This window comes from Gouania willdenowi, chromosome 7 (genome assembly GCF_900634775.1).
Source record: "Gouania willdenowi chromosome 7, fGouWil2.1, whole genome shotgun sequence".
Classification (NCBI taxonomy): Eukaryota; Metazoa; Chordata; class Actinopteri; order Blenniiformes; family Gobiesocidae; genus Gouania; species Gouania willdenowi.
Genome location: NC_041050.1, coordinates 32,931,621 through 32,956,622, shown reverse-complemented (window position 1 = coordinate 32,956,622; position 25,002 = coordinate 32,931,621). Strand labels below are relative to the sequence as shown.

At 36.4% G+C, this 25,002-nt stretch overlaps 2 protein-coding genes across 15 annotated transcripts in view; both read right to left on the bottom strand.

The window, feature by feature from the left end:
- pgd (phosphogluconate dehydrogenase) lies at nt 1-13,080 on the bottom strand. The gene is made up of 13 exons (XM_028452752.1): nt 12,964-13,080; nt 12,662-12,737; nt 11,209-11,388; nt 11,071-11,136; nt 10,864-10,982; nt 9,192-9,261; nt 8,955-9,089; nt 8,662-8,851; nt 4,453-4,583; nt 3,182-3,315; nt 2,730-2,829; nt 1,721-1,843; nt 1-478 (listed from the first exon to the last, which is right to left on the bottom strand). Exons 1-13 carry the CDS (start codon nt 12,969-12,971, stop codon nt 359-361), a joined length of 1,452 nt encoding a protein of 483 aa, XP_028308553.1. The 5' UTR covers nt 12,972-13,080; the 3' UTR covers nt 1-358.
- Nucleotides 13,081-17,353: 4,273 nt separating this feature from the next.
- kif1b (kinesin family member 1B) overlaps nt 17,354-25,002 on the bottom strand; it is an 84,951-nt gene continuing 77,302 nt past the window's right edge. For all 14 annotated transcript variants that reach the window (XM_028452734.1, XM_028452736.1, XM_028452746.1 and 11 more), the window contains 4 exons: nt 24,223-24,375; nt 23,902-24,094; nt 20,671-20,789; nt 17,354-20,585 (listed from right to left, as the gene is read on the bottom strand). In XM_028452734.1, coding sequence (XP_028308535.1) covers nt 20,543-20,585; nt 20,671-20,789; nt 23,902-24,094; nt 24,223-24,375 — 508 coding nt within the window. In that variant the 3' untranslated portion in view covers nt 17,354-20,542. The remainder of the gene's footprint in view (nt 20,586-20,670; nt 20,790-23,901; nt 24,095-24,222; nt 24,376-25,002) is intronic.

The following is a 25,002-nucleotide window of genomic DNA, read 5'->3' as shown; positions in this document are numbered from 1 at the left end:
TTCTAAAGGGATTGAGATCTTTATTTAGCCTAATGCAGCACAGTGCTAACTGTCCAACTTAATCCAGAGTTAACCCTGGGCACAACATGACAGGTGAACATAACCCTCGATGGTGTTACTGCAGCTTCCTCAGACGTGACTGTTGCTAGATTAAGACACAGGCAGAGTTTACAGGAGATAAACTAATAAACTGATAAATAAAACTGCCACAAGTCTGAAAGAAGGAGAAAGGTGTTTAAAGACGAAGGGTGGGGCAGGTTTTGGGTGTTCAGTCGAGGCTGTAAAGGAGGAATGTAACAAAGTCGTCTTCCTGTCCGGTTTGTGGATTTCAGGGATGTAAAGATGGGGTTGTTTTTTTTTAGGCATTGTAAGAAGAAGAGGAGACGTTTCCACCATGGCCTGTCCAGTTGGTGTGGATAAACTGACCAGGCTTGGACAGCAGCTCATACGTGTGAGCTCCAAAGTAATCTCTCTGAGCCTACAGAGGACACACACAACACAGTGTGCATTAGAAAGCAATCCAGTATTAATGTGTATTCCCTATTTACGTTTTCATCTGTGGAAATTTCAAAATGATTTAGAAGCTGCATTTGCAATAAAAAGCACTGTAAACGCACAAATCATGGAGGGGCACATGTTTGGAAAACTGTGACGTGGTGATTACGTAAGGCTCCAAATGCTCTAACGTTAAAATATGTTAAACCATAAAGTTTCTGGTCTTTTTAGGAGTAACGTAAAAAAAAAAAAAAAAAAAAAAAACTGTAATACACATAACTAAATGCTAAAACTTTGGCTTGTAATGCTACCTGACTGTAGACTCAATGGGAGCAGGGTGGAGTATCCCCAACATCAAACATATGTGACTGCTGATTGGCTGAATCTTCAAAAACCAACAAATTAAATAGATATTACATGTAATCGATGGCTAAACGTTAATATAAAATAAATGACTAATGACGTTACTTAAACAAATCTGTAACAAAGTTTAATTATTTCCTTTAGAGCTATGATCTAAAGTGTGTTTATGTGATGGATTTTCAACCTTGAGGCCATAGCACCATGTGGGGTTGCCTGAAATGTCTAATAATAGTAAAATACAAAAATTATATTTTTTTAATTAAAAGTACTAGTAGTGAAAATGAAAAGCCTTTGCTTCTTTCTACTCCTTTTCGGACAAGATATATTGAATAGGAGTTCAGTGTATATTTTAGTTATTATGGTATTAAATTGTTGTTTGCCCTGAAATAAATAAATAAAAAACATTTTAAATGTATTTCGCACAATTAAAGAGCAGAAAGACGTAGAAAACGCTGAGCTTAAATAATTATTCTTTTTCAAATTAAAACGCCACACGCAATTTCAAATAATTGCATTTCTATATATTTTTTTTCCACTTTCTCAAATATAACTGGTTAAAATAAAATGCAGTATACAAATATCTGAGCTAGCGCATATTGTAAATCTCCGGGCGTCGCCAGTGTGATATAAAAATGGGGTCATGACAAGAAAAAGGTTATTTAGCACTCACTATCTAAGGATTACCATTTACATATTGATAAATATATTGAAAACTGCTACAAACCTACACTACTACTACACCCTTTGCACTGCTACAGCCCTAAATCCTAGAGAGTCCTTCACCACACAGACACACTCTCTAATCTGATTGGCCGGCTGCTCACTGCACCATCTGCTCCACCGTCGGCACAGTCTCTCTTACCTGGAGGAGGTTGGCCGGCAGCTGCTCGTGTCTGTAGCCGTCGTAGAAGGACAGAGCTGTGGTGAAGCAGGGCATGGGGATGCCATGTTGGACTCCAGTACTGACGGTTCTACGCCATGACTCCTACACACACACACACACAGAAAGAAAGAAATAGAAGAGGATTCCACCTGTCAGCTCTCAATCTCAAGCTTTATTTATACATTGTTTTTCAATTAACACATTTAGGGTGACCATATTTAAATTTGCAGAAAAAGAGGACACGGGCCGACCTTTGTAAACTCTAAGTAATCAACGTTTTCTTGAATCTACCTTCTACGTAATGGCAAAATACTATATATTAGATAAGTGACTTGTTATTGTCCATAAGGTTTAAAAAATAATTTCTCTCTTTGTAACAAAGGATTTAAAAAAATGACTGCAGTTAATCACGTTTATTAGACATTATAACATTCTGTCCTTGAAAAAAAGTCATAAACCTTCTTGAAATCTCTCAATCATTGAAACAATGAGAAACTTCTCATCCTAGAAATAAAATAAAGTTTTTTAAAATGCAAAAAAAAGAAGAAAAAAAACTCAAGCCTTAAAGAACATTAATAATCATTAAATAAATATACACTTCAATAAATAACTATCAGAGTTTGCAGCGGCATCGTTAAAGATTCCAAGTGCTTGTAAAATCCGACGTGAAAAGAGGACATGTCAGGGTAAATCTGGACGTATGGTCACCCTAACTTAGTTTTATATTTACTGAAACTATCTGAGATCATATAAAAATAAATAAAATACAACTAATTGCTGATACTACTTTTGTAGTGATGTTTAAAATGCCTGCCTTTAGATAAAGTTATTATGTAAATAAAATCACAAACAGCTGTTAAGAACACTGTATAGAGTCTGATTAGAGATGATGAAGGAGGAACCAATAAGAGAACGATTCATGGCACTATTATTGCATAAAGATGTTTCACACACAGTGGTTGTTGGGTCACTTCTTCCTTCCACGTACCTGACAGTCTTGCACAGCGTTGGAGAAAAAATTGTCCAACAGTAGATTCTGCAGCTCAGCGTCCCTGTCGAACGCCTCCTTGATTTTACCCAAGAACACACTGACAAAGAGGAGAGACACTACATTAATAAAATACATAATTAATGAGGTAATGCTGTAACAGATACACCTCTGTTCTCAGGGAACCTTTCAGGTGATACAGGTACAATGTTTATCACGTGTTGCAACATGCTAGCATGATTACACAGAACCAAACAGCTGCAATCTTCACTTCCTCATTCCAATCTTTTAGATTTCTCACTCTTGCAGAACACAGGGAAGTTAGAGACAAATGTTGCTTTTGTCTCTTTACGGGTAAGTTCATGCCTAAAACAAATCTTGATGACCTGAAGTCACACCAAGTGACACCACATTCACAGTGTTGCACTACGAGGGTGTGAGGACAGACGTACCTTCTGATGATGCAGCCTCCTCTCCACATCAGAGCGATGGCGCCGTAATTCAGCGACCAGCCGAACTCTTTGGCCGCCTGGCGCAGCAGCATGAAGCCCTGCGCGTAGGAAATGATCTTGGAGGCGTAAAGAGCCTGAAGAGGGAAAATGTAACGTTTGCATCATGAATCAGATGAACAACAAGGTCCAATAGTATGGGTGCAACGATTTTTAACAATCCTGACCTGTCGATTCCTTCTTTTTTCTCTAACTGACATCATACACATTGAATGTTACAATCTTATTTTATTGTAAAACATTGAACAATACCCGTGAAACAATAAAAGCATGTTTCTTTAACTGCACATTAAGGAGTTATCTCAAACATAAATGAAAGGTTTAGATCATTGCTGTCCAAAATACTAAATTATATCAGTTCCTCTAGTCTTTGATTTGTCACATTTGAAACACATTACACTGCAGAGCTGTTTTGAGCTTTTTGACAAAAATAAAGTGCACAGCAGTATTTTGGTTTTACAAATAAAGAAAATCCCAAGGTTTGGGGTAGATGATAAAATAACAATCTACACTAATGCAGTGGCTTTGTGGATAATTAAATGGAGCAATATTAATCTAAAAATAACTTACAGGATTAAAGCTCCTAAAAGTCAAACATTCTACAAAAAATAAATAAAGTGCAGCATGTCAATGAATAATGAGTAGAATGAACATGGCACAGGTCACTTGTACATTAGCAGCAGCTTTTTATTGATGTCTAAAGCCATGAATTGCATCATTTTAAACGTAGTCGCTTTGTTCTTTTCACTGTCATCAGTACCAACAGCGACCCACAGGCTCTTTGGTCTCGCTAGCTTTAGCATTAGCTTGATAGCTAGCTTCAGATGCTGCATACTCAGCGGTGTGGTGGTTTCTTACATGGCTAATGTGATAGCAGCTTGTTTGCAGCCCCACCACAACTTCTTTCTGCATTACACAAATTACAAATTGGGATCCTTTGCTCTCTTTTTTGTGTAAAACAGCTGAACTGTCGACATGCTAGGTTGACCATGCCTCTGCGACTGTTGTTGTCATCCCGTGTAGCAGACTAATGTCCACATGACATGGTGGGCGGGGCCTGTCAGTCATTTCACTGTGGCTGATTTTAAGACCTTTGCGGTGCATAAGATCAGTTTCATATGCGAGGATCGGCCGATCCCTCAAAAATTAATTCAAAAAGCTTTCATTCCTAATTTCTAACCACATGTCCAGCCTGTGACATGCTGTATGTTCACCTTTCTGATGTCTTCCAGGAAGCTCGCCTTGTTCCCGCTGAATTTAACCCCCTGGGGCCCCGTGAGGCTCCTGCTGGCTTCCACACGCTCATCCTTCAGAGAAGATAGACATCTGGCAAAGACAGCTTCCCCTGAAACAGAGACGGTCTGTTAGTGTTGTGCATACGTCACACTAGTGCTGTGCAATACAGAGAACATTTTATATCACAATATAGGTAGATTTATATCCTGATAATGACATATATCAAAATATAGTATTTCTTCTTTAAAATTACATAAAATGAATGGAAAATTTCTATTTATTACATATTTTATTGTATATAAAAGTAAACTAAGAAAAATTAAAACATCCCATAATAAATGGTACTTCGTTTTTAGGAATCTTCTTGCTACATGTACTGTTGTCACGTGTTCTGATTTGTATGTGGAAATGCCATCAGGGGGCAAAAAAACAATAAAGGCCACTTTTAAACTGTACCTGTAGTGACATTTACTTGCAAGCTCCATCAAAGATCATACAGTATATGATTGAGGTTTCATTAAGTTCTATTCTGTAAAACAGTGATTCTCAACTGGTGGGTCGCAGACCTGCACTGGGTGGGTCGCGGACACCTGGTCAAAAATAAATAAATACTCAATGTCTCATGTTGGACTTGTCTTTTATTTTGCAAGGCTTGCTGTGAAATGTACGCTTCACAGGAAAATATACATAATCTTTTTAAAAACAAATGTACATGTGTGTTTTCAACAGCTATTTATAAAAAACTAAATTTGGTTTGATTAATTGGGTCGCAAATTAATGACCGTGGAAAAATGTGGGTCCCAGGGTGAAACCAGTTGAGAACCCCTACTTCTACAGCAGTAGGAGATAAATGAACACTTTAATTTGTGAGACACATTTGTAGCTATTTTGCTTGGAAGAGTCATATTGGCTGTAGTGACACAGTTTGTAACAGGGTTAACGATAGGGCTGCACAATTCATTTTAATTGTGATCACGATTTTGGTTGCCACGATTAAATTAACCTGATCATCTGCAATATTTACACTTAAAATACGAGCTCTGCACTCTGTAATAGTGTATTTATTCAGTTAGTCTTTGGATTTTAAACTCTTGGGTTAATCTTATTTTATGAGTATAACTTTTATTTAAAGCTTCATTTTGCACTGTAAACATATTGTTTGTTTAAAAGTAGTGTAATAAAAACAGATTTATTTTTTTTCCCCTATCATGATAAATAATTGTGATTATAATCATGATCATCATTTTGGCCATAATGGTGCAGCCCTAGTTAACAATAGAGGATTATATCGTACGTTAAGACGTTTTTATATCGCACAGCATTACATCACATGATTATCTCACACAAAAACAAAGGAGGGTAAATAAACATTACAACTTTCTAATCTCCTATATTAAGTACCAGCAACAGTTGTTCTCTGTGTCATTTCCATGAAGGTGTGCCCCCTTAGAGTTAGTGTAGAAAAAAACCAAACAATGGTTGCCAGGAAACAAAAGGATCATTTCCTCTCCAAAGGAAAAAAACTAAACCTGCAGGATCAGCATGACTTGCTAAAACCTGCACGTCAGTGTGTAAGGCAATGAATCGACACAAACAGTCCACAATATGAGGAATGTTTTCCCTGTTGGTAGTGAAATCAATCGGAGCGCATTGAGCACACGTTTGCTGACGGACCAGTTCTCACACAATGAGAGCTTCTGTCCTGGTTTCATCAACATTTCCATCACAGCAGGAAGCACCGCACCATCACATCAGACTCACTCACTGAACACACTAGGAACGTTCACAAATTAGCTCTTTGTTGAGCATATTCATGTAAATCAACATTACTCATAGGGCTGGGCGATATGGACCAAAACTTATATCTTGATATTTCTTCTCCAATGTCACACAGACACATTTATTAACAAACAGCAGCACAATATGTTCCACTTTTGGATTTTTCTCCTCTATGGGACAGCACGTGTGAGTGAGTTCTGTAGTGTGACTTGTTTGGGGGAAGGTCTGGGTTAGAACTAGGGCTGAACAATTTTGGAAAATAATGTAATTGCGATTTAATATGCGATTACTTTTTCAAGGGCCTCTTGTCATGTATTTTTCAATGAACACAAGAAATAAATCAATCTGTTTCATAATATACAATTTCAGATTTTTTAAAACTTTAAATAAATATAAAATGTACATTTTAAAGCACAGATTACAACAATAAAGCAAACAAATCTGTGGCTTTACCTCTTCAGCACGCTCTGAACTCAACAGGACAGTCGATAAATAAATAAAATAAACAGATATTAAAAAAAAAGTTACTAAAATGAAGGAAAAGTAAGGAGAACTAATATCTGCTTTAACCAATTAGACGTTTTTTTAGGTAAATCAAACTCCCAACAAACTTAAAATAAATTATTACTTAAAAAAATAAATAAAATTGCAGCCTTTGCGAGTAGAAAATCACGTTTTAGGATATCACAATAATATCGCAAATGCAATTAATCGTTCAGCCTTAGTTAGCACGCATTCAGAAATCCATCCAACTGTGCTTTTTAAGCTGTTCTGAAAAGAAAAGAAAGCAAGGACTCCTAAAACGAGTATTTTAAAACAAAATGTGCTATAAAAGGGAAAATACACTATATGGTCAAAATAGAAAACTTGATATATCTTCAATCTCGATAATATAGCTCAGGCCTAATTATTCATCAATAAGTTTTCACTTGGTCCTTTTATTTGCAGATGTACCATAAATACCTCATGTTTAAATAAAAGCTTCATTCTCCACCTGTGCACACACTCAGACTGTCTAACAGCCACAGCAAAGACCAAATCCAAATCCCTATTATGTCACCAGGAAAAGCCTCCAATCTTCTTACTGACACACATTCATCATCATCATCATCATCATCATCATCATCACTCCCTCCAAGACGTTCAGTGACCACAGTGAGTAAACAGTATCCACAGCAGCTCTACTGCCCTGTAATTTAACAATCCTGAGTTTCACCCTCAGCAGACATGTATGGTGGACATTTGAGGACATCCTCAGGTCTCAGCAAAACCTGTCAAATGACACGGCCTCAGGCTTCAAAATAAAAGTCGTCAGACTCGACGGCCTCAGGACGTAAAACACAACAACGTGACGTTGTAATTTGAAGAAACCGGAAATACACATGACATCATCATATGTGATGCTTCAGATACATGAGTAAGTTGAAAGCTGCTAACATATATCAACGTTTAATTTAACAATGTATTTATTAATCAAACAATACATCAATATAGCTCAAATTTTAAAAAATAAAAAGGAAAGAACGGCTTTTCAACTTCTTTCTTCATGTGTACTTCCGGTTAGGGCTGAACAATTTTGGAAAGTAATCTAATTGCAATTTTTTTCCTTCTCAATATTACAATTGCGATTTAATTAGTGATTTTTTTTTTTTTCAAGTTCCTCTTCTCGTGTCTTTTCAACAAACAATCAATAAATCAATGTAATGTGTTCTAATAAACAGTATCAGATGTATTACATATATATATACTTGTTTCTTATAGGCTAAGCTTATGTTAAGATTAAGGAAAATGAAGCATAAATTAATATTAATATTAAAGGCAGTTTATTTATATACTTAAATTACTGTTGTAAACACAAATACTTTGACGTCTTGTAAACATTAACCACGACAATGTCAGAAAATTCTGCCAAACACAATTAAAAACTTAAGTGCAGGAAAAGTAAGGAGAACAAATAAGTGCTTAAACTAATTGCACTTTTTTTTTTTGGTAAATCAAAGTCCCAATAAACACAATATAAACAAGTGTAAAAAGGCCAGAACTTTTCATGAATATTTTGTATTTCATTTTTTAAACGCAGCCTTTGCAGTTAAGAAATCTTTTTTAATCATATCGCGATATTATCGCAAATGCAATTAATCTTTCAGCCATACTTCGGGTTCTTTCAAAATAAAACGGCATGTTGTGTTGCACGTACAGTGGCCGCTGAGTCTGAGGCATTTGGTGGAGGTTTTGCTGAGTCATGAGTCCGTTTGGTCTGATAAATGACAGGTTTTCATGATACGTCACTCTGAGAGAGTAGGCGTGGCTAAGGCTGTTTCTCAAGCTCTCAGTTTTCCTTAAAGCAGCCACGCAGGACGACAAAAGGAAACTTCCTCCTCGTATGATAAAGTATTTCTTCCTCTTACCGATCAGAGTGACTGGCGTGCCGTACTCCAGAGCTGAAATGGCCGTCCACTTCCCCGTTCCTTTTTGTCCAGCGCTGTCACGGATCTTAGGCAGCAGGTGTGTGCCGTCAGCATCCTTGAACTTCAGGATGTCTGCTGTGATCTCAATCAGGAAGGAATCCAGCTCTGTTTTGTTCCAGTTATTAAAAGCCTGAGTTGTTAAAGCACAAAAGGGATGAAATAAAAAGGTAAGAATAATAATAATAATAATAATAATAATGGCTTTTAAGGGGATTTGTCAGAGTGAAGCCCACCTCTGCCATGTCATCATGGTCCATACCCAGAACATCCTTCATCAGGTGATAGGCCTCACAGATCAGCTGCATGTCTCCATACTCAATGCCATTGTGCACCATTTTCACAAAGTGACCTGCTCCCTCGTCTCCAACCTGGCAACGCCGTAAACAGAAGAGACCACATCGTCCATCTTCATAAACAACACACAACCTCCACAAACATCTAACATAAACCAACTTTAACGTTGTTCTCACCCAATCACAGCAGGGCTCTCCAGTTCCAACCTTGGCAGCAATGCTCTGAAAGATGTCCTTAATGTATGGCCTATAAAGAAACACAAGGTGTGATCATGTTATTACATGATTATAACATATTACTGTGATATAACAGGGCCCAGTCACACAATATTCTGTGCAATCTTTATGCAAAGTGCAAATGTTAACGCAAAAAATGTGAAAACATTTCTTTTAATCCATTTTAGATGAATAAAACAAAGCGATAATAAATGTCAAATAAATTGCAGTTCTGTAGAAAAAGCCTGATAGCAGGGTTTGTGTGTGTGTGTGTGTGTGTGTGTGTGTGTGTGTGCCCCTCCAGGGGCTCAACAAGGTTTCAGTGTCACTGTATGTTTTGGTCATTTGTTAATAAAAGTATAATTAAAAAAAATAAGTGGTCATTCAATTTTCATTATTAAATTCAAAAATTAAGATTGAAATGTGAGGCTTTTTTTTTTTTTAAATCAGGGTCAAGAAGGGATAAATACAACTTTAATAACCAGTTGATTTTTATTGATGTTTCTAAAAAACAAAAAATAAGGTTTTTTTTTCAAATTGTGCAACCAGAAGTCGTTTATTTCAAAGTAAGAGCATGTATAAAGACAAAGCGGTTTCTGTAAAAGCACCAAAATAAGAATTCTAGCCGTGGTTTCTCTAACTCAGGCTCAAATGTCGTTGGAACTTTACTCTGACCTGATTTTTTTACTTGGCAAAACAAAGCTCGCTGCATATCACACTAAAGTGGGAGTGGAATCACATTCTTTTTCCTAAAAAACAGTATTTTATTGTTTGGAAAAACGACATACTGATCCATGTCCATCATCAACTTCTGTTACACAGAGATACGGACATTATTTCTCTCTCCTACACAGCATCGTCCTATACCGTCATAGGTGCTCTTACTTTGAAAAAAGCTACTTTTGGTCACACAATATGAAAAAACAGGCATGTGCTTTGTTTCTGTCTTCTCACATTTGATTTTTTGTTTTTTGGAAAACAAAAAAGTTTTGTTTATTCCTTCTTGACCCTGGAATAGAAGATTGATGTTTAATTTTAAAATAGGAATTAATTACCCACTCAATCATTGATTTTAATGAGCTTTTCCCTGAAACATCTGACATAAGTGGGGACTAATGTTATTCAATGCTGTTATTCAAATGTTTTCCTTTTAAATCTATTTCAAAGGAGGAAATAGAAAGTAGCAGTACTGTAGTAAGTTAAGGCTCCAAGTTGTATTGTAAAATAAGGGTGTAAGAAAAAAATCAATTCTGTGATATATTGCAATATTTCACTGTGCGATTGTTGAATTGATCCAAAAAAAATGTCCAAATCAATTTTTTAAAACATGTTTTTCAACGAAAAGAAAAAATATCAAATTGCGCAAACATATACACACATTTTTTTTTTTTTAAATATAATTTAAAAACTTAACAAAATCAGAAAAACATACCACTTGTTTTTAATATTGGCACTCACCATTTACTTTAAATTGTATTTTATGCCATTTTGTACAAAAGGTGAAATTTGTAAATACTGATATTGTGATACATATTGCGTTGTTTAGTATCAGGATAGATCGTATCATCAGATTCATGGCAATGCACAGCCCTAATTGTAAATGCAGAAGTGTGTCCCCCTCCCTGTGTCCTACCAAGCCTCTTGATGCCCCCCGGGCATGAGTGACGGTCCATATCGAGCCCCTTCCTCTCCACCACTGACTCCACTGCCAACAAACAGCAGGCCTTTCTCCTTCAGACTCTTACATCTCCGCTGTGACACACACACACACACACACAAACCATCAGCCTGATCCCAACAAAGACTTCCATCGACTGTGTGGGTTTTTTAAATGACTCACTGTTGTGTCTCTGTACTCAGAGTTTCCTCCATCAATGATAATATCACCTGCTTCCAGAAGAGGAACCTGTGAAACGACAAATTCCCGTGAGTTTAACAGGTTCTTCAGACACTAGAGCCACAAACCAACAGCCCGCACCAGTTTGTCGATGAAGTCGTCTACAGCCTGTCCAGCTTTGACCAGCAGGATGATCCTCCTGGGCTTCTTCAGCTTGGACACCATGTCCTCCAGGGACTCGGCACCGATCACCTTGGAGCCCTTGGCCTCGTTCTTCAGGAAGTCGTGCACCTTGGACACAGTGCGGTTGAAGGCGCACACCTGTGGGAATAAGATGGATGCTATTTTAGATCACATGTGTCAGACTCAGATGTTTGTGAGAGATGGCAAGATTTGTGGAAATATTGAAAGTTCTTTCCACAATTTGAAATGAAAAGTGACTGCATGCAACACACAAGCCCCTAAAATATAGCAGTTTCATTAAATTGCTGAATTTGTCCATCTATAACTGGATTCCTTGGTAATTTACACAATAATTAATTTCTTCTCTGTCATTTTCACTTTCTTCTGCGGGCCGAATTTGATGCTCTAAAGGGCCGGATTTGGCCCCCAGGCCTCGAGTTTGACTCATGTGACCTAAGGAGTATAGAATGGGTAATTATAAAGCATTAAAATATAATCACATGGCAATTCAAGGTGAAAAGAAGTAGTAACTTCATTTAAGGAAGTGTTAAAAAACAAGCAAAATATTTTGTTAATTTTCTTTGAATAAAAGTTTTTTTTCTCTCTCTCTGTGTTTGAGAAACGTGCTGCATTCTGTGAATTTTGGTGGCTTTATTTGTTTCCCACTCTATACTCCTGAGGCCACATGTCAAACTCAAGGCCCGGGGGCCAAATCCGGCCCTTTACACAACAGCAGGGGTGTCAAACTCATTTTAGTTTAGGGGTCAAATACGGAGCAGTTTGATCTCAAGTGAGCCACACAGATTTTATGTTAATTACAACATTATTGTGCACTAGTTTAATTAAGTGAAAAAAATGTGTCATAATTTGAGGAAAATTGATGGATTTTGTAAGAATTTTGAGTTTTTTCCAACTGTTTGACATTAAAAATGACTAATCATGTGATATAAGCACAGGGAAATCTGTGAACATCTGCAAATATTCATTTACATAATGATTCATGTTTTCTCTGTCATTTTTACTTTCCCCTGCGGGCCAAATTAAATGATCCAAAGGGCCAGATTTGGCCCCCGGGCCATAAGTTTGACATATGCACCACAGGAGAAAGTAAAAATGAGAAAACATGAATTATTATAGTAGTAGATATCTCAAATCAACTCCACAATATTTTTAGTAGTAGTTTCTCCTTTATTTATATCACATGAATGCAGTCATTTTTAATTGCAAATTGTGGGAGAAAAACTCAATTATTCACAAATCTTGCAATTTCTCACAAACAATTCCATTAAATACAGAAAAATCGATATGATTTTTTTTTTTTTAAGTGAATTGAATTGATATTAAAAACTAGGACACAATGAGTTCGACACACGTGGTTTTAGATGTTAAATAAGATAAGTGAGCATCTTACCACAAAGCCGTGGTCATTCATGTTCATGATGAGGTTCTGGCCCATAACAGCCAGACCAATCAGAGCAATGTCTGCTCTGTGGAGATAAAGAAGAAGAACATCAGGCTTTTTCTCAACACATTGGATAATTTACCTTCATTTCTCTTTAAAAACTCACAATGAAAAAAAACCCTGTTGATTGCAACACAACCTCTACAGATTACACCGTGAAAGTCAAACACGGCCACAATTATTACTTAAAATAACCCCATACATCAACTACAGCTTCAAGTATTCAGTTAAACAGTGGGTTAAAAACTTACTGAGCCATTGTTGTTGTGTTCGGGAAGAATAAAAGTAAAGAGTCCAAATGACAGTCTGCTTCACACGCTCGTCTCTCCACTCAGATTTCTCCACTTCCTTGTTCTCAGCTTAACTATACTGAATAATACTGTAAGCTACGCCCCCTTACGCTGTTGACCAATCAGAGCGAGCCACAGTTACCAACGTCATGCCTATTACGTTCTCTGATTGGTCAGTAATGCTCAGCAGAAAGATGTCATGTCTTTTATTGGCTGAGCTGGCAGTCAATCATATTATACGACCCACGCCCACATGTTCATCATGTTATTGCATAACGAGGAGATTCTCAACGTGCGGGGCGCGTTTTTTTCTTTTATACCCCAGCAGAACCTCAACTTTATAAAAGCACTTTTCAATCTCATTGAGTTAGAATGGTCAAATAAGAATTTAAGTAATTAGTTGAGTGTGTCCCACACCCTAGCTTCCAGATATGAGGCGCCTATTGTAAAGTTGTGCATGATAAAATAAACTGCAACTTTTTGCTACATTTAGCAAACCAAGTTTTAAAAATGTATGTGAATTTGATACTTTTGACCAGATTTCCAGCAATATTTGGGAAATTTGTGATATTTTTATTTATCTTGTAGAGATATAAAGTCCATGTTAAATCTATATGTTAGATATTAAACCTAAATGTAAAATTTAAATCCTACATTTGAATGTAAATGTTCAATCTAAATCTAAATGCTAAATGTTGAATATAAATCTCACTCATTCGCGTCAATGGGTAAATTTGCACGTTAGCTAAACATTTAGTTTCATCCGTGACTTTTAGATTTAACATTTAAATTTATATTTAACATTTATAATTTGGTTTACCGTTTAGATTTAACATTGACATTATATTTTTAAGAGAAAAAAAAACATCACAAATTTCACAAATATTGCTGTAAATCTAATTCAAAGTAACAGAAGAAAAATTTACGTACGTTTTGTTGCTAAATGTTGCCAAAAGTTCCTGTTTATTTTATTTTACGTTGACCAGTTCAAACTGCACAACAAAAACTATGACAAATCCAAAAATAGTTTTGGGAAAACCTAAATGGCTCGGTGCAGGTGAAGGAGGACATTCCAGATCCAGACCTCTAGCATCTAGGTTCCCAAAATGGGGTACGGGTACCCCCAGGGGTACGCAAATTGTCATAGGGGGTACATGAATAAAAAAATAAAAAATTGGAAACTAAAATATAAATGGACCAGCAGTCAGGAGCCTCCATGCATTGCAACAAACTACACATTAGTCGATGTAAGACTACCCATGGTAACAGATTACTATTCTTTTTTTAAATTATTATTATTATTATATATCATTCCTCAACAGGAAAGGTAAAATTCACTGTAGGGCTACATTGTATGTGACATTACATCAGTGGTTCCCAACTTTTTTTGGGTCGTGACCCCATTTTAATATCACACATTTTTGGTCTTTCTTTCTTTTTAGAATTAGCTTTTGATCATGTTTGTTGTTGCCAGGATTAATGCACAAAGTGACAATATGCATCAGTTCAGATATTTTTATTCTGAATTTTAGTTGAACTAAATTTATATTGAAGAAAGTGAAAGAATAGAATGCAGATGTTTAAAATTGTTGTGTGTTTATGTGTGTGTGATGTTAAAAGAATAATTAAAACATTTTTAAAAATACATTTCGTTTGAATTCCAGGCGATGCCACATGGGGTCATGACCCCCAAGATTGAAAAACACAGCATTTTATTAATATATATTTTTAAGTGTGCAGAAGTAGGGGTTACATGGTTTAAGATTGAATGTCTGAAGGTGTACGGGATGGTGAAAACTTTGGGAACCACTGCTCTAACCTACACTATTCTCTCTGTTATCAATATTTTTACAGTGGGGATAGTAAATTGCCTTTACCAAAGAGAGAAGACTGGGGTAAGATGAGCCATCCCTTGTTGCTAGGAAACGGTAAAAAAAACAAAAAACTGACAACATATTTTTACGAGGAAGGCATTAATTCATGGAGTCTGTGACTCTGTGAAGGTAAGAAAAGCATTTTTCACTCTTGAAAGTGAATTTAGTCAATCCAAACTTTCATGATAATTGTGTTTAGACCAAAATAGATCATTTTAAATTTGTTTTATACATCAGTTGTGGTATTTATGAGCAACGACATGAGGTAATAAACCTTGCATAAAAATGCACCATTTAGTGGTGTGGACTGATAAAGTTAAAATGGTAGCTCTGGGGTAAATTGAGCCTTACTCTGTAGTGCACTTACTAAGTGTATTTTGACTGTAGCCTATATGTATTATATATTATATTAAGATTCTGCATTTGTATGATTACAGAGTGAACATCATGCCTCGTGTATACCGTATAAGCACAAAACAAGGAGTGGAGCCACCATTGATGTAACCTTTACTCTGAAAGGAACCATTTTGCCTCATCTCACCAGGATTAAAGTCCTACTGGAGCCGAAAAAATACCTTCTTATTGAAGACGATACACAGTGTATTGAATTCTATGCAGTTAAAATTATATAGAATAATGTTTGATTTGATTTGATTTATATTCATCATGTAAATGGCAACTTAAAAACAATTTAAAATAAAACAAAATAAATTCAAATCAAGAAATAACAACAAAACAGTATCTTGCATCTTCAAATTCTTACGCATCTCAGTTTACATGAACACAACGTTATATAAAGAAGATTTTTATTTTTTTAGTTCATGTATTTGAAAGGCTACAAGAAGCAACTTGAATTTGATAACACATGATCATGTGATCAACACATGCTAATTGCTCATTTCTTGCCACACATAAAACATGCATATTTAACCTGCACATTGGTGGTTTAATGAATTTGTCCCCACACAATTAAAATCTCTATTTTCTTCCAGAATAGTGTTTTTGTTGGTTTAGTTATTATACCAGGGATTTAAAACTTAAGGTTAGCCACAGGTGCAGAAAAGTTGATGGTCTGTAGATGTTGCAGGAGATGAAGTATAAGGTGGTTGAGTAATTTATTTTTAGGTTAACAAATTATATCATCATTCCACTTGTCATTAATCATTAAGAGCCTCTGTAACCAAATAATAAGTCTTTATTTAAGTTTTTCTTTAAAGCAAAAGGGAGCCATTGCAAAAGAGTCAAAGAGCCACATTAGGCTCCAGAGCCACAGGTTGCAGACCCCTGGTCTAGAAAGAGCCACTGAAGTGAGAGAAGGGGCAAAATAGACAGAATGACTGAACAGGTACACTGACAAACAATAAAATATACCTTTGAAAAAGACAAGCTATGATGGAGTAGCAGAGGCTAAAATGATTCTCTCATCGCATATTAATAATCTTGCAGACAGGTTTATTTACTTAATACCGTCAAATGCAGAGAACTTTCCTACGAGTTTTCAAAGCAAAAAAACATCCCTGTGATGGACAGATGGTCAGCGAAGAACAAACAGGTAGTCTGAGATATTCAACATGGAGACCTATCTACAGTAAATATGTAGAAGAAAATCTAAACTCATTGGTATTTTAGTAAGAAAATATTATTGGTGTCACTGTTAACATAACTTTTTTTTCCAGGAGTGGATTGGCTTGAGTTGTTCAACAACATCTATCATGCCAGACACCAGAGGCCACCCTTCCCTGTTCAATTCATTGATAAAAAAAACACACATAGTTGCACAACATCCCTAAATATATGCAGATATATTAGTTACCTACAAAGTTATGATTTGCTTTGATGTAGTGATCCTAAATATAAAAAATGGCTCATCTTACCACAAGATCAAAGGAAAAACTCTATGTTGATCAAAGTGTTTCAGATGTCCGGAGAATACCAGCCCTACTTCCTGTCCTTGCAGGAAGTCGTCTGCTATAAACAGTGTTGGGAGTAACTAGTTAGTTTTGTAATATATTCCTTTTTGAAGTAACTCAGTAGTGTAACTCATTACAAAAATGAAAAATGGTAATATATCACTAGTTACAATTAAAGTAACTGAAGTTACATGCATTTAAGTGCCTATTTGCTTTTTTTTCTCACTGTTCGCAATTATTTGAAGAAAAAAAAGATCCTCATTATAATTAAATATAATTTATGGGGAACAAAAAAAAAAAGCTTTCTGCTCCTGAAACAGCAGAAATATTTAAAACGAAACTCAGACCGATGTTATTCGAACACTATCAGTGTGTTTTTAGTGTTCTGGACCATAAGTAACTCAAAGTAGTGTAACTCGGTCACATTTTAAAAAACTGTAATATTGTAATACAGATGTATTACATTTTTATCCCAGTAACTAATAATATAAATATATTACAAGTTTAGAGTAACTTAGCCAACAATGGCTATAAAATAGGACACAAAGGAGACCAGGCACAGGCATGTGTTGTTCTGCTAATCCACAGTTTGCACTTTTTATTGTTGACTCATTCACTAAACAGTTCAATGGTGCTAGTTTACCATACACAGAATTAGGATATCTGCATGACACATCTATGCTATACAGCGAATGGATTATAATTATTACAAATACAGTAATCATATTTACATTTTAGTTCAAGCTCCATACAACACAGATATTTACAAAAGAAGTATGAAAATGAAAGCAGTTCTGACTAAGAATGTACAGTGATGACATCGTGGTTGGTTGGATTTTGCTTTAGAGAATCTATGAGTTGATATTGTAAAGAGGGGAAGATGGAGAATATCATGGCTGGTTTTATTTTGAAAGGCATCAACAGAAAACAAAAAGTGTTGTGGTACGAAAAAAACAAAAGACACCGTCACAAACAATAGCACACTGTGTTGTTTCAGATGTCACAAGCTACTTAGTATTTTAATCCCTGATATTAGAACAAATAACGACGAGTTAAAAACCAACTTTATTTTGATAGGGTGGGTGAGTGTGAATGATGAGTGAATATTTCTCGAAATAAAAGTAGAACCGCTCTGATAAAGAGGAAGCACTAATGTAACCCTGCTGTGCAGACACACTGGGTTACATCTTAGGTCTCTTTGTCCCTTTTGTCTAAAAAATCTACATCTTTTACATTCATCCTTCATCCAGCTCACACTCACCATCTTTTGGTTCATTACAAAGCAGAACAACTAAACCGTGCCAACTTCCATTATCACTTAGTTGAACCTTCTTTTTTTATTATTAATATGTGCAAAGAGCTGCAAACTAATATATATATACACATTGCAAAAAGAATAAATACACAATCCAAAATAATTGTTCTCTGAAAGTTGTTTGCTGAGGTAAAAACGTTTGCTCTGAGGAGGGTTCTTGTGTTTTCCTGCTGCTCTGAGGACGTTTACTGCTTACTTAACAGCTTTTGGTTAATAATTGCTACCATATTATGTAGAATATATTTCTAAAAATGCAGTTTTTAAGATGATTTTCCCTCCTTTGACCTTCAGGTTGGCTGACCTGAGGTAAGAGAGGCCACACCAAAGGCCCAGATAGTGTGTGTGCGTGTGTTTTCAAAAATGTGTTTTAAAAAAAAAAAAAAAAATCAGATAATGGTTCCAGCGAGATTCATTGTGTCTTCTTTTTGAACAGTATGTCAAGTTGAAGTTTTGTTTATATAGACAAAGTTTTTCAGGATTTTTTTTAATCTCCTGACATGTTTCGAGTGTCAACTGCCAGTCTTCAGAGAGAGTTCTGCCGATCGCCTTTGATGGTTCCTTTGAAGTTTCACTTGACTTCCATGTACTTCAAACTTCAAAGGAACAAAAGGAATCATCAAAGGCGATCAACAGAACTCCTCTGACTAAGACTGGCAGTTGAAAGATGAAACATGTTGGGAGATTAAAAAAATCCTAAAAAACCTTGTTTGAAGAAACAAAACCTCAACTTAACAAATCAGATATTGATAATTTTTTTTGTTGGCAAAAATCCACAGATGAAGCTGGTGTAAAATGATGAGCAGGTGATGCTCTTTGCATTTTGTGCATGTTTGAGGGGAAGGAACCAATGCTTTCAGAAAAAAATGCTTTCCTGATTTAAAATTTTGGCAAAGTACTTCAATTAAATTAAGCATTATTATTAGCAGATCTGGCTCTGTGCCATGTCCCTCTGTTTCCAGACAAAAAACCGTAAAACACAGCGGGCAAACGTCTGGTTGTTTGGCCAGAGTTTCTCAAGGCCCGTGTGTTTTTGTTTTGTAGATACAGAGGCACGGGCAAAACGTCTCTCAGAGCAAACGTTTTCACCAAAATAAACCCTTTTGATTCCGTCGTCACCTCGTAAACCTTCCTCTGAGACAACAGCTGACATCCAGTGTAGCCCTGATATGTGCTCATCATTCCTGATGACCCTGAACTCAAGCACACCGGCTCTGCCCGTTACCGAAGTTGCTATAGATATGTGCGTGTATGTGCAAAATAAGGTGAAACTTCAATAGAGTTTGGTTAGAATTAACAAAACAAAAACAAAATGAATGCCCTTTGTTACATTGTACAGACTTTCAGTGTGGAATGATCAAAAACAAAAGTAGAAACAATAAAAAAAAAATACAAAGAGTGAGTGAGTGTAATGTTTCAGTAAAAAAACAAAGTTAATGACCATGTGAACCTGTGGTGAGCACTTCATTTTAGACATTTGGAAATGTTTTCCACTCTTTTCCTTCAAAATTTAGTATCAAGTACACAATTAATCACTGAATCACAATTCAATGAGATGACCTTTAGTACGTGTTGCTGTTGTTTTTCTGTCTGTCTGTATGACACCTTGAGGGGTTGGAGGATGAACTGATTAACACAACTGCTGATCAATCGTGATACAAAAAGTCTTCAATAGTGGCACAATCAACACACACGGCTCCATTCTGACTGTCACACTCAAAGTTTCTCTCAACTAAGACGTATGTTACTTGTTTGTTTTTTTTGTTTTTTTAACCTATGGGTGAGTATGCTTTAAAAAAAAGCCCTCAGCCTCATGTGAAGAGAAGAATGTAAAAAAACTTTATAGCAGCAAATGATGAAGTAGGTACTTTTGCTTCCTGCAGCATTAGCCGATCATCACTATAGTTGTTGAACCTTCTCATATTTCAAGCTAAAATCAGTATTTTATCTGATTATGGGGGGAGGGGAACGCACTTGGTCTTCTCCTGCTGTAGTTAACATGCGTGTGTGTTGGTAGAGGGAAAAAAAAACCTTCAAAAAGACTTCTTAGGGAAAAAACAACACTGATTTTTATGGATGGTTGGCAAACTGAGGGAGTAGACCAGAAAAAACAGCTTCTGAAGAGTCGTGCACACACATAAGAAGACTATTACGACATGCTACTAGTTAGGGGAGGTTTTTTTTTTGGGAGGGAATGGTAACGAAGCGGAAAGAAATGAAGACTTCAAAGTTTAAACGAAAATGAGTGGTGGTTGAAAGAAGCAGGAGGGAGCAGTTGGCGAGTTTCTGTGGAACTGAAGCTTTTTAGTCGCGTGAAAGGAGACTTAAGCCACGAGTCTACTTACAAGAGAAAACGGTCAAGAATCACAAAGATTAATACGCGTTAACACTCGGTATGATCAAAGGCTTTTCAGGGGACGGTGGATGGGACGCTGCGGTTGAGCTCAGTTCTTGATCAGCCCGCTGCGCCTTCTGGCCAGCTTTGATCTGTGAGGACAGCAGAGGTTTCATGTCAGAGGGGGTTTATGGGTAGAGAACAGATGCTGTGAGGTCTGTGTGTGTGTGTATGTACCTTATTGTTCCTGCTAGCAGAGGGTTGAACGCGTACAGCCAGTCGTTCATGTCCTTCTCATTGTTGGCCTGCAGGAGGATTCCTCGATGTTTTGTGCACACTGCAAAGGTGTTGGGCGTCTGAAAAACAAAACATTTGAATCCCTGTAAGATAGGGTGCATCAAACCCTGCAATGTTTTCAAAACAATCGGTCCCTAGTCTAATTATGTTCCAATGACCAAAATAGGAAGCCTTGCAAGATATTTCGTAAATCAATTTATATTTATGGGGTACACCTCAAGGTTGACAATTTTACATATGTCCCACTATGAGCGATTTCAACGTTTAATATAGAATTTTGGTTATTTTTTGGCTGGAATAAATTACATATTTTGCTTTGGATAATGAAGCCTAATAAGTCACTATTGACTTAATTCTATTTTCTGTTCTTACTGCTGTTTTGTTTTTGGTTTTTTTCACTAGCTTGATACAATGATAGAATTGGCTAATATTTTGCCTGGTTTTCTTTTTGTATTGGAACAAATGTAGATTGGGGACAGAAAGATATATATATATAAATGTTTGATGGATCCTACTGTCAGATAGGATTGGACGATATGGACCAAACTCATATCTCAATATTTTTTCTCAAAATGGCGATATACGATATAAATGTCGATAATTTTAAGTCAAATAAAGTCTGACCAGAAAGACAATTCTGGGTTAAATTTGCTGATACAAAATGCCACACAAGCTGTTTCTCCATTAAAGTTTTTCACAAAATAAAAGAGATATTTCTAAAGTTTCCACAAAGTATAAATGCTCTTTGAACAGGTTTTCATTGAGACTCTTTTGAAATCTCATCCCGTGAGACTTCTCTGCAGGAAGCTGCAAACCTCCTTATAACACTGCATTCTTTTGTTGTTTGCTGTCTAATGTGGCAGTCATCATTTTTTTTTTTTTTTTTTTTTTTTTTTTTGTATATTCTGTTTATTACAGTTTTTCTTCTTTTTTACAGGAACAATTACACAAACATTACACAGTAAACAAATGATACTGCACCAACAACAACAATAATAACAGAGCCACGAGACTGGTCCCTGTAGTAATGTACAGTATGTGGCAAACACAGCACAGTGAAATACTGCAACATTTACATATTTGCCCATAGCCTATGATGACATCTACCAATATAATATGTTCAAACCCAAATCAAACTTGTGTCCTCCGTTCAGTGGCAACAAATGAAATAAAATCAAATAAAGTTATCAATTTAAATCCAGATTATAATTGAGTCCCAGAAGTTCCAGTGGTTTTCTCCATTCCTGCAAAAAAAGATGAGCCCTTCCATTGATGCAATGTCCAAGTTTTTCCAGAGTCACAACCTCCGAGATCAGAGATTTCCACACAGAGATAGAAGGAGGGTCCTCTCCAACCCATTTTACCATTATAGCTTTTCTTGCTAGCATTAAAAGCATTAAAAGGGACTGTATTACATTTTCATTATTTTTTTAAAGAGGCAGGGATCTTCCCAAGCAGACACATAAGTGGCTCTACTGACAACTGTTGATCTGTTGCTTTGCTAACACTTAAACATACTGCCCTCCAGGGCAGTCATCATTTTTGAGACAATGCTAAGAAATGTCTGTCTACTCTTCTGTCCACACGTACCCCACCATATTTTCTCCGAGAGAAATGGTCGTGTGACCAGGTACGTCACAACCTGTGACATGTAATTGTGTAAAAAGTGTTTCCATTGTGCTTTAACGATACATTAGAGGTTAGCTTAGCATGTCCGCAGTTCGCAGTTAGCTTAGCATGTCCGCAGTTCGACAATAGTACACAAAAAAAGTGATCCAAGGATCGCAATTTGTAATTCCTGTAACGTGGAAATAAGTCCTGGTGGAGCTGCAAACAAAATGCTTCCTCATTCACTATAAGACCCCACCACACACCTGAGTGTGGAGCATTTAAAGCTAGAAATCATGCTAATGCTGAAGCTAACAGAGCAAACAGCAGGTGGGCTACTGTTAGAGCTTATGATCAGTGAAAAGAGCAAAGCGACTATGAAGAGAATGATAGATTTCATGAACATGAATGAAAAGCTTCCACTAATGAACAAGTGACTGTAATAAGTCAGAGAACAACTAACCTGTGTCATGTTCATTCTGTTATTACACGCTGACTTATGAAAATGATGCACTTTTTTAGAATGTTTGACTTTTAGGAGATTTTATCTTGTAAACTGTTGCAGATTATTTTTAGATTGATATTTTTACATTTAAATATCCACAAAGCTGCTGCATTTGGATTTTATTTTTGCACTACAAGGAAACCTAAAACTCAGGACCCTATTGGTCGTTTAAGATGGATGTTTTTTTTTAGTTTGTCCTGAAGATTTTTTTTATTTATCAACTACACCAAACCCTGTGATTTTCTTTATTTGTTAAACCAAAATACCGCTGTGCACTTTATTTTTGGCAAAGAGCTGAAAACCGTTCTGCAGTGTAACCTGTTGGACAAGTTTGGTTTGTTTTTAAAATGTGAAAAATGAAAGACTAAAAAAAGTGACATAATTTAGTATTTTGGCAGCAATGTTCTTTAACTTTTAGTATATATTTGAGTTTAACGACCTCATGTGCAGTTACAACAACACATTTGTATTGTTTCGTGAATATTGTTCAATGTTTTACAATAAAGTAAAAAAAAAAAAAAGATCAGGATAGGCAAAAATCGTAATCAGCAGGTCAGGCTTTTAAAAGAAATCGGTGATCGGCCAGAAAATTGCAATCGGTGCACCCCTACTTTTTAGATTTTGCACATTTTCGAGGGTAATGGAAACACGGTTACAGACACATACTGTATATTAACAGACAGCTGCACAATATGTGCCACTTTAGTTTTTTTTCTCCTATAAGGGACAGCATGTGTGAGTGAGTTCTGTAGTGTGGCTTGTTAAGATGAAGGTCTGGGTTAGGAGACACTCAGTGATAATCTAACTGAGCTTTACATGTTCTGAGAAATCGAGAAAAAATGACTCAGAAAACCTTTATTATGATACAAAATAAGATATAAATAATATATATATCAATATAGGCGATACAGTAATTTTCCTTATCGCCAAAATAGTAAACTGGATATAGCTTGAATCTCGATATATTGCCCAGCCCTACTCTCAGACAGCATTTATTGTCATTAGGAATAATACGATATCGGTTTGGTGCATGTCGTCCTTAGAATGATGAACCGTACCTTGAGCATGTCCTGCTGGTCCTCGCTGTATTCCACCTGAGCCGTGGAGAGGTTGAGGACGCCTCGCTCCACCGGGTCCTTATCGCTGTTGTAGATGAAAACGTAGGGACGACGGACGACCACAAAGTGCTTCACCCACGTGTTGGAGCGCGGCTCCATGAAGCTCAGGAAACCCTTTTTAGACACAACCGATCTGAGAACAGAAAACAACACATAAAGCTTGATTCTTCCGAAAAAAATCATTTTTACATGAACCTGAACTGCAACAACACAGAGAAACTGAATGCCACACCGGCAACAGCCAATGTGGCATTTCCTCACCCCGGTCTCATTTCTTCAATATCAGGCACCAAGTTGAGGAACTCATTCTTTGCAGCTCGTGCTAAATAGGACGTCTCCACAGCAGGAACCATCGGGAAGTTCTCATAGTCGGAGCAGGCAGGGCTGGACGCTCGAGAGCTGTTCTCTGGGGTTCTTAGAGACAAAGTGCACATGGTTAGCACTGCAAATGCTTTTATGTCACTACATTTTTCCCATTATAATCACTTATAAAAGTTCCCCTTCAGCTAACTAATAACCAGCTCTACAGCCAGACATAGTTTCCATTCTATAGACCAGTGGTTCTCAAATTTGGAATCCAAGTACCACCATCAGAATAGTTATTTTTTTTACATAGTATTCTGAGCAAAATATTGTATTCGGACAAATACAACATTTGACTCAGAATATTATGCAAAAATAACTATTCTGATGGAAGGAATGAGTGATAACACATTTTAAAGAATCTCATTTGGAATGAAACAGTATTTAGGGCCTCCTTTATAGATTTATTTCTGTAGTTTTATCATTTCTGGTCATCTCCCACCTGGTGTGGGTGTTCATGTTCTAATCAAGATTATTTCCATCATCATTATTATGATTATAATTTTTAACTAAAAATAAACATTATAAAACCCCATATTTTAATGCCTTTATTTCTGAATTTTTTACTCTCTCCCAGGTACCCCCTGTAGTGCCATTGCGTACAACTAGGGGTACGTCATACCACCATTTGAGAAACACTGCTATAGACAAAGGAATAATAGATGATAGTTTAGATTT

Excerpts from the sequence above, each read along its gene's own strand:
- pgd (XM_028452752.1), bottom strand. Across the intron at positions 9,262-10,863 it reads GGGGGGCATCAAGAGGCTTG|GCCATACATTAAGGACATCT; the intron begins GTAGGACACAGG and ends GTTTCTTTATAG. Across the intron at positions 479-1,720 it reads TGCCGGCCAACCTCCTCCAG|GCTCAGAGAGATTACTTTGG; the intron begins GTAAGAGAGACT and ends TGTCCTCTGTAG.